At 46.5% G+C, this 10,488-nt stretch overlaps 1 protein-coding gene across 1 annotated transcript; it reads left to right on the top strand.

Moving 5' to 3' along the window:
- Window positions 1-1,380: 1,380 nt before the first annotated feature.
- LOC126990197 (uncharacterized) lies at window positions 1,381-10,285 on the top strand (the record flags this gene model as incomplete). The annotated part of the gene is made up of 3 exons (XM_050848747.1): window positions 1,381-1,597; window positions 2,122-2,143; window positions 9,206-10,285. Coding segments are annotated over 3 exons (529 nt in total), but the record flags the coding sequence as incomplete, so codon positions are not given.
- Window positions 10,286-10,488: the final 203 nt, after the last annotated feature.

Raw genomic sequence — 10,488 nt, 5'->3', positions numbered from 1 at the left:
AAGCTATTGAAAAGCATCTAATCTGCATACTACATCTATGATGCATGCAACATTGGGTTAGATCCACCTGGAAAGAAAAAAAAAGCATACTAAAATCGAGTATATATTAGAAATTCACATCACAAATTAACGTTTTCCCAAGTTTTATGAATAAATTATGGTAATTAGGCCTAATTGGTGATGAAACTTCAGAGTTTTGCACATCTATGGTTTGTAGGCATACTTATATAAGTAAAAATGGGGTTTACGTATACCATTTCGTTACATAATGGGTATAAAATAGGAAATAATTGCTGTATAACCATAAAAAAACATAATTTGACATATTTGGCGGCCATCTTGAAAAATGGGACTTACGGGACAAATTAGAGATGGCACTATATCTAAATCTTAAAAGTATGTATAAAGCTACCTTCAAGCCAATTTTCATGCTTTTAACCCAAAATGCACAATTCTTACCAATTCTCTACATAAGGCCCCCCACTAATTAGCGGTTAGCGGAACTGTGCCCACCACTGCTCCTCACTCTATTTATGATATTAATTTCTGATACCCTTCTTTCCACCTTCTACCAATCATTCGTATACACTCTTCTCCTATTTATCTTATTTACTCCTCACCCTATTTATGATATTCCTCATACCCTTCTTTCCACCTTCTACCGATCTTCCGTATACATTCTTCTATTTATCTTATTTACTCCTCACCCTATTTATGATATTCCTCATACCCTTCTTTCCACCTTCTACCGATCTTCCGTATACATTCTTCTATTTATCTTATTTACTCCTCACCCTATTTATGATAGTCCTCATACCCTTCTTTCCACCTTCTACCAATCTTTCGTATACACTCTTCTATTTATCTTATTTACTCCTCACCCTATTTATGATATTCCTCATACCCTTCTTTCCACCTTCTACCGATCTTCCGTATACATTCTTCTCCTATTTATCTTATTTACTCCTCACCCTATTTATGATATACCTCATACCCTTCTTTCCACCTTCTACCAATCTTTCGTATACACTCTTCTCCTATTTATCTTATTTACTCCTCACCCTATTTATGATATTCCTCATACTCTTCTTTCCACCTTCTACCAATCATTCGTTCCGCCTTCTGGCGGAAACACAAAATATTCTTTTTCTTTTATATTTCATTGCAGTATCTATGATTATAGGACCTAAATTAACGTCAATAACTTGTATAAGTGAAAATATCTTAATTTTCCCCATTGGTATATGTATTTGCATCTAATGAATGCAAATCTAACTAGTGTTTCTTGGTATACCTATTACTGGTAAGATGCGAGCTCTAACTGTATACTGATTTTCATTGTCAGTGTCATGTTTTTATTATGATTCATGTCTACTCCAGGGTTGGTCCAGGGTTCCGTGTGTGCCTGCTGGGGAGGGCAGGGGTCCACTATCTGGTCCAGAGAGCTAAATATGGTTGTTGTTGTTGTTGTTTAGGGCCGCGGCGATCTAGTCGCTCACATGAGCCCTGGTGTCGTCCTGTGAGGTCTTCACAGGCGCGTCAGCTGCCCCGTCTTCCTGAGGAGGGTGCAGGTGAGGCGGATGACAGCTTCCTGTCGTGATGGGTGGACGCCTGCCGCCGCCAGCAGCGTGGGCAGGTCAAAGGTGGGCACGTCCAGGGCGCGGAGTTGGTGTCTGAACAGCACTCGCTGGGAGTGGTGGCGTGGGCAGTGCAGCAGAAGGTGCTCAGTGGTGTCCTCGACGGTCCTGCACCAGGGCAGTGAGGGTCGGGGACGAGGCGCAGGCGGTGGAGGTGAACGCCGAGGCGTGTGTGGCTCAGGCGGAGGCGTGTCAAGGCCACGTCTAGGACGCGGGACGTTTTCCTCACCCACGGCTGTGGGGAGGAGTTGGTGCGGCATTGGGCCATGGAGGTGATGCGGAGGGTGTCATGGAGTGTGTCGTCCCATGTAGAGTGGCAGGTGCGGGAGATAAGGCGTTTGACCGTGGAGAGTGGCAAGGGGAGCGGCGTGATGTTTACGTCCGCCAGGGCCATCTTGGCGGTGGCGTCTGCTATGACATTGCCTCTTATGCCTGAGTGTGAGGGCACCCACTGCAGGGTGATCTCCCACCCCTCAGGTGTTAGGATGAGAAGAGCTCGCTGGATGGTGTGGGCTAGGGCCGTTGAGGATGTTGGGTGGCGGGAGAGGATGAGGTGGAGTGATGAGAAGGAGTCTGTGAAAACGACAGCCTTGCCCCTGTTGTGGGTGGTGTGGAGATGTATGAGGGCCTGGTGCAGGGCGTACAGCTCAGCCGTCAGGACGTCCGTCTCGGGGGGGAGTTGCCACGTCCTGCAGATGGTAGTACCGGGGTCATAAATGGCTGATGCCGTGGAGGGTGGTGATGGGGAGTGGGAGCCATCCGTGTAGATCTTGAGGTGGTGATGATAGAGGGACTCGTCCAATTGGAGAAAATGTGAGGCTGCCACAATGCTGGAGGATGGTTTAGGGGGGAGGCCAGGCATGTGTAGGGACACCATGTGGGAGATGTCCGGCCAGGGCGGAATGGGAGAGTGAGGGCTGATAGGTTGTGGTGGTGGTGGAGTGAGGTGGAGAATGTGATACACCAGTAGTGCCCTTACTATCAGGGGTTGGCGGGCTCCAGGGAGCCAGACTGGGGCGTGCTGATCCACCCCTGAGGTGCTGTACATCTTGGAGAGAGGGTGGGAAGGTGTTAAGTTCCTGATGCGGTGGTAGTGGTGGCACAGTACTTCCCTTCTCTGGGTGGCTACAGGGGCGATGCCGCTTTCTGCATGGAGGGAGATGCTTGGGGAGGACCGCATGGCCCCCATTGCAGTCCTCAGGGCGGCGTTTTGGGTGGTGTCAAGTTTGGCAAGGGTGGAGGGGGCTGCTGCCCCATAGATGCTGCTGCCGTACATTAACTTGGCTCTGATGGTGGTGCAGTAGTAACGCAGGAGCAGCTCCCGGTCAGCCCCCCAGCGGATGCCAGCGATCCTCTTCATGATGTTGAGTTGTTTGGTGCAGGAGGTGATTAGGTAATTGATGTGGGTTGCCCAGGTTATGCGAGGCCCCTCCAGGCGCAGCCCTAAGAGGGTGTGTGTTCTGGTGTAGGGGACAGCTATTCCACTCACACAAAAGAACACAAAGGAAGAAAAAACAATAGCAGACCTGCTGGTCCTTACGAGGCTGTTTGTGACAAGCTACACTAACTATCTAATTAAAGGTGGAAGATGAAGGACAGCAAAGGCGAAGGCTCCTCCCCACCCCCCATCCCTCCAGCCAAAGCTGGCAGGAAAGGAAAAAGAACCATGCAGCATGGAAAAACTGCATGGAATTTATGTAAGAAAGAGGAAAGAACTATCATTACTGCTACCACTAACCGGGCGATAAAAGCGGACAAGGATACCAGTATTCGAAAGAACTTGACGTTATTACGACAATGAGTAATATCTTAGTTGCTGGTTGGATTCAAAATACTTGTCTAATCTATTCTTGAAGGCCGTAACTGTTGTACTATCAACGACATCACAGGGTAGAGAGTTCCAAACATTAACAACTCGATTGAAGAAGAAGTGTTTAGCTTCGTGCGACGAGAATCTTTTACCACTTATCTTCAAATTGTGATTTCTTCTTGTTCTATTTGATCGATCAATTATAAAGTAATCTTCTGCATTAATATCACTGAATCCTTTAAACATTTTAAACACTTCTATTAGATCGCCTCGCATTCTTCGTTTTGATTGGCTGAATAAATTTACTTCTTTAAGCCTTTGTTCATATGATAAATTTCTCAACCTAGGAATCATCTTTGTTACTCTTCGTTGAACCCGTTCCAACTTTTCTATGTCTTTTTTGTAATAGGGAGACCAAAACTGTACACAGTACTCTAGACGGGGTCGAACCAACGAATTATACAGTTTTAATATTACTTTTTCCGATTTATTATTAAAGACTCGTCCGATGAAGCCAACCAATTTGTTTGCAGTTTTAACTACCTCTGAACAATGCTGACCGGGCTTTAAATCGCTTGATATAGTGATTCCAAGATCATTTTCTTTACTTACTGCAGAAAGTTGTTTGCCATTCATTACGTACCGAACGCGATTGTTATTTTTTCCGGTGTGCAACACTTTACATTTGTCAACGTTAAATTTCATTTGCCATTGATTGGCCCAACGTGCAAGTTGATCTAGATCTGATTGTGAAGCTTCTTCGTCGAGTGTCGCAGTTACTTTACTAGCAATTTTTGTGTCATCAGCAAATTTTGATACTTTGCAAGTGAGCCCATCATCGATATCATTAACATAAATTAAGAAGAGCATGGAGCCAAGCAGTGATCCTTGAGGTACACCGCTTCTGACATCGAGCCAGTTAGATGTAACACCGTTTAGAACTACTCTTCGTTTCCGCTCAGAGAGCCAGTCCGCAAGCCAATTGTGAATGTTACCCGAGATACCGTTCGCCAATAGTTTGCTGAGCAATCGTTGGTGGGGGACCTTATCAAATGCCTTTTGAAAATCCAGATATATGATATCTACTGATCTGCTTTCATCAAACACCTCAAAAATATAATGAAAAAATCAAGTAAGTTAGTCAAACACGAACGTTTACTACGGAAGCAATGTTGCGAATTATTTATTATATTATTTTCTTCGAAGAATTTCACCATATTGTCGCGAATGATAGTCTCCATTAACTTACAAACAATCGATGTCAGGCTAATTGGTCGATAGTTTCCTGGATGAGACTTGTCCCCCTTTTTGAAAATTGGTGTGACATTTGCAAGTTTCCAATCCGACGGAACTTTTCCAGCTGTTTAAGATTTATTGAATATGATGGAGAGCGGTTTACAAATTTGATGACTGATTTATTTTAAGACCCTAGGGGTAGTTTTGTCTGGACCAGGAGCTTTGCTTACTTTAATCTTTTCAAGTGTGCGTAAAATGTCACTTTCTACGATGAGCACGCCACTTAACATCTTTTCGGTCCTTCAAACCTCCGGCGGTTGAGGTGATAAACAATCTTCGTCGGTAAATACGGATGCGAAAAGGTTATTTTGGATTGTAGCCATTTCATTTTCATCGTTCGTGTGGTTACCATTTTCATTAGCAAGCGGTCCGATACCACAAGTGAGTGACTTTTTATTATATACATAGCTAAAAAATTCTTTAGGATTAGATTTACTTGTTTCCGCTATATATTCTTCAAGATTTTTCTTGCTTCGTTTTATTAATTTCTTGGTTTCGCGGCGAATTCTGTCCAACTCTAGTTTGTCAGCCTCACTCTGAGTTGATATGTATCTACTGTATACACGTTTTTTAAGAGATAGGCTATTTTGAATTACGTTATTCCACCATTTGGGTTTCTTCTTAAAAGCTGAATGTCTGTTACGATAGGGTACGCATATGCTTATAGCATTGTTCAATATTGTGGTGAAGGCCCCGCGAGATTTATCAATATCTGTTTCCGCCGAGATTCATTCCAGTCAGAATTATTTAGAATTGATCGGAGTCTTACGAAATTCGCTCTCTGATAATCAGGCACCTTTTCTTTACTAGGAGTTACTTTACTTTCTTTCATATTGATGCTGAATGTTCGGTGATCGCTAGAACTAAAAATTGGACCAACATTTACTTCGTTAACTAGATCAGCTGTCGTTGAAAAGATAAGGCCAAGTATATTATTTTCCCGAGTCGGTTCTTGAACGTGTTGATGATGTAAATCACTTTCTAGTAAATTTGTGTACAGGTCGAGCCCTGTATGACAGTTCAACGGTTCACCCCATCTTTTCACTGGCAAGTTAAAGTCCCCAGCAATTACTGCCCCGCAACTGCTATTCTAATAATAATTCACTTAATGCGTGGCCGATATCAAGAGTCTGCCTTGGCGGTCTGTAGATAAGTCCAATTACTATTTTATGAGATTTATTTTTAATTTCAATGAAGACCGTGTCTACATTGGTTATATCTGTTTTCACGGATACTGGATGGAGAGAGTTGTGGATATAAAAGATAACGCCTCTACCCTGTCTGTTCTCTCTTTCATGACTAAAGATGGTATAACCCGGTAATCTATATTCCGCAATGAAATCTCTATTTGAAGTGTCTATCCAAGATTCTGTGACTCCGATGATGTGATAATGATTTGTAGCTGCGAGAACTTCTAAGTCTACGAGCGTTTACATAGCAAGCTTTAATGTGATTCGAGTCGGGGGGTTTGCGGGTTGAGTGCTCCCCTTACGGTGGAGCTGCTGGTGTTCTCGCCTCCGCGTTTTTTGGCTTTCGAAGAGCCACTTGGTCACAGAGCAGCCTCCCGAAACGGGCTGCTCCAACAGGGTTTAAGTGGATGCCATCAGGAAGGAACAAGTCTGAATCGTAGTAAAAATTGTTCCACAAATTAGCGAACTGGACGTTTTCTTGTGAGCAAAGGGACTGAAGTCTGTTGTTTGTGCTGAAGGCCTTACTGTAAAAGCTAGATTCGGCACCGACCCTCGGGATGATTCCTGAGATTATGATGTTACTGGCATCCGTTTTACGTTTATACTGCTTGATCATGCGGCGGTATTTCTCAAGCAGTTCCTCAGAACGGGTTGTCTTTACGTCATTCGTCCCCGCGTGAATGATAAAGAGGGTGTTTCGGTCGGCATTTCTCGTGACATCATCGCACGCTGCGGTGATGTCATCCAGTCTGGCACCTGGATAGCAGTAACGTTTTCTGCTGCCATTTGATGAACGACCACAGAACTCAACCAGCTGGCCACGCACCATGGAGTCCCCAACTAGGCGAGTCTCGAACTCATCCTCCATGGTGTCTGCCAGCACCTGGAACCTATTGAAGGTAGTGGGGGTCAGTAAATCCTTGGTTGCCTGCTTCGGTTTGGCTCCCTTCCTTACAGGTTGGAACCCGACTTCCTGTGAAGCAGGAAGAGAAGCGTTAAGTGAGGCAGGCTGGAAGTTGTCCTGTGGGGCAGGCTGGGAGTTAGCCTGTGAAGCAGGCTGGGGGTTAGCCTGTGAGGCAGGCTGGGGGTCAGCCTGTGAGGCAGGCTGGCGGTTTTCCTGTGAAGCAGGCTGGGGGTTAGCGTGTGAGGCAGGCTGGGGGTTAGCCTGTGAGGCAGGCTGGGGGGTAGCCTGTGAGGCAGGCTGGGGGTTAGCCTGTGAGGCAGGCTGGGGGTTAGCCTGTGAGGCAGGCTGGGAGTCAACCTGTGAGGCAGGTAACACGTCCTCCCGTGAAGCAGGAGGGTCGTCTGGAGAGGGCACAGTCTCGGTGGAGGGCCTCTCCACCATCGATGGTGGAGTCATTGCCACATTACTTAAAACAAATTCCTGAAGGACTACGAATGTCTTTTCAAGATCATTATGCTTGACTTTCCATTCAGTCACAGCCTTCTGAAGATGTAGTCTTTGAACGCAGAGGCGGCAAGTTCTACTCAGCTGGAAGAACTGAGCTGCAAATCGTCCGGGACAGACGTCACACTTAAGGTTCAGAGGCATTGTTAGAAATTTAAGCGAGTTTGGGCAAATATTAAAAGCGCTTTCGAAAAAACTTAAATTGTGACCATAAATTGAATTGTATAAAAATTGTGCATGGAAATTAGATACTGCTGTGTTAGATGCCTCCAACACTGGGAGTTCGCTCCCACAGGGTCTTGAAAACGCCTCAAAGACCAATCGCTTGTCCTGAGCCTCGGTCACGAGAGAGACTTTCACAACCCGGCGCTTTTCAGCTATTGTCCTCGAAGTTTTGTCCCATAGAACGAGGCCGGCGTAGTCACTCGGAGCAGAGCTGGCAAGGGAGGAGAGGAATCAGCAATTCGTTCCCACTTTCCGAAACGTCTAACCCAACTCTGCGACCCTTTCGAGGCCTCGCCAGTGGCACCTGTCACCAGGTGTTCTCCACCAACTCTAGAGAGTATCAGACGCCCTTCCTGAGAGACCAAAAAGCTGAAATATTCCTTGAGTATAAGAATAACCCTCAGAAACTCCACCTAGAAACCGGGGGGTACAACCTCAAATGGCCCACGGAAGACATCTCTTTCAGGAGAAAACAAGAACCAGCTGTTATGCAGACTAGGAATGGGAGTACCGTCGATAGATGGGAGGGACGGGGAGCTCACACCGACAACTGGTTCCCAGGGAGGCTTTTTAATGTAGAGGTCGCCACACTCCTCTACACCGAAGGCTTAAATAATTAGGCACGGTCCAGCTGACTAGGACCCTGGAACTCCAGCCATTGTCTCATAAAGAGATCCTCTGCCTGCAGTCCAATCCACCACTGCTGCTGCCCAGAGGCTTCACCGTGACCCTGGCACGGGAGACAGATCAGGTATTACACCTTGTCCAAGGGTGACCTGAGACTATGCAAGGCAGGGACGTCTAGTTCCCTGTGGTGAAAACACTTCACCCGTATACCGAGATCAGAGATACTGTGGGTGGTAGTGGCAGCCTCTTTAGGGTGAAGCTCATGAGGGCGCTTTTCTGAGGACTGATGGTGAGGCCCCAGGTGGTCACCCAGCCCTCGAGTGCTGCTGCAGCCTCTTGAAGGCAGTGCTGTGGCTTTGCAGGTGTTGTTGCCCTGCTGACGATGGTAATGTCATCGGCGTAAATGAGGAGGTGAAAGTGGTAAGGGATCCGGAGGTCTGCTATGAGGATGTTGAAGAGCAGGGGGCTGAGTATAGAGCCTTGTGGTACTCTTCTTCGTATGGGGAGTGATGTTGACTTTGTGGCTCCTACCGCCACTTGGAATGAGTGCCCCGAGAGAAAGTCCTTGACCCAGGCGACGGTGGTGCCAGTGACTCCCATGCTGGCCAGCTTGTAGGTGATCCCCTCGTGTGGTGCTGAGTCAAAGGCCCCCTCCAGGTCTACGAAGAGGGCTGTCATGACCTAGCGCTGGCGGTAGGTGTCACAGATGTGGTAGTCCATCTGTGCCAAGATGTCATGGGTGCTTCGGTGAGGACGGAAGCCGCACTGCTCCTCCCTCAGCAGGCACTTTTCCTCCACCCACCACGACAGTCGGGTAGCTACTAGGCACTCCATCAGCTTGCCGATGCAGGAGAGGAGTGCTATCGGCCTGTAAGCTGAGCTAAATACGGTGGAATGGCTAACCTGGAAGTGTTCAGCCGCCTGGCACGGCATGTACCATTCGTGGGAGTGTACCGGGACTCAGGCGTGACTCAAGACATCACCGTGGACCCGAACAGTCTGCCTGTGGCAGGGGACGAGGAGCTGCCTGTTTCCTGGGTGGCTACCAATTTTGAAGGAGCTGTTGGGAGGCTGATGACGGACGAGGGCTACAGACGACACGGCCTTGGCAGTCTCATTACCACTGTAGCAGCAAGGCGACAAGCTACCCTCCTGAAGCTCATTCCTCATGCCTTTGTTGACGCCAGTAACGCTGCTTCTCTCGCAATGTTTACGGGGCTCCATGGCTGGAAGGTAACACATGATGGTGTATTCTGGCTGCTTGCTGGTGTCACTTTGCAAACTTACAACCAAAGACAGTAAGCAGCTGGTCCTGATATCTGAGACCACCAGCTGGCAAGTGAATGCAAAATGTAGTTTTTCTATGTTGGTCTACCAATAATGAGTTGATTTTTATAGAGGAAAACCTTGCATCGGTCATTTATTTTCTCTCGTTTACCAATAAATAAAACAACGAGAATGATCAACAACATTTTTGTTAACAACAGTATCACTTGCTGTATTGAAGTGTAATTGTTACATTAAGCACCAATAGAAAATAAGGTTAATCTTAGGGAGCACCACTCCAAACCAATATTCGTAGTAATTTAGCACGTGAAAGAATTATTATTATAATGCATTTTCGTATACGTTTTACCTTGGGGAGGGGCCAGGGGAGCAAGCCTCGTTAATTATAAAGTCGAGTGGATTCAATTTTCTAAGTCCATTGTTATTGTTGCACGAGGGCCTCTATAAACAGACTGAGCTACATAGCTGCCTTGCAGTACATCATACAAACTAGTTCCTAAGTCAGTAATATCCAGAACGCGCATGGATCATTACGATTTCGGACATAAAACGGTCTTTAAGAGTTCTACGTTATTTTCTTCTCTATATTAAAGCAAATAATGGCGCAAGTATTTGTATTTTATAATTTTAAAGGACTACATTCATGAAGTGTTACTACGCGGGGTGTATCACGCTGCCACGTAGGCAGCTTTCTGAATCAGTCTTCCTCGGGACGCCATGATGAACGGTGGGATCGACACTCAGCTTTTCTTTAGTCTCCTGAAATTATCATTCTACTTCACCTCTCGGTAAGCGTTAACTGACTATTTAGCCTCTTTATTGGTATCACCCATGAGGCACCTTGCGCCACATTGCGCCGTCAAATAACCCAAAACCGAGTCCTTGTGACCCTTCGATACCACCATATTCGAACAGTGACACGGGCGCGTCACATGGGATGCGCTTGGTGCCTCGTGGGCGCATCAAGCTGTGACTGACAAGTTGGGCAGATAAGCTACCCTTCTCAGC

This window comes from Eriocheir sinensis, unplaced genomic scaffold (genome assembly GCF_024679095.1).
Source record: "Eriocheir sinensis breed Jianghai 21 unplaced genomic scaffold, ASM2467909v1 Scaffold1487, whole genome shotgun sequence".
Classification (NCBI taxonomy): domain Eukaryota; kingdom Metazoa; phylum Arthropoda; class Malacostraca; order Decapoda; family Varunidae; genus Eriocheir; species Eriocheir sinensis.
This window is presented reverse-complemented; position numbering and strand designations above follow the sequence as displayed.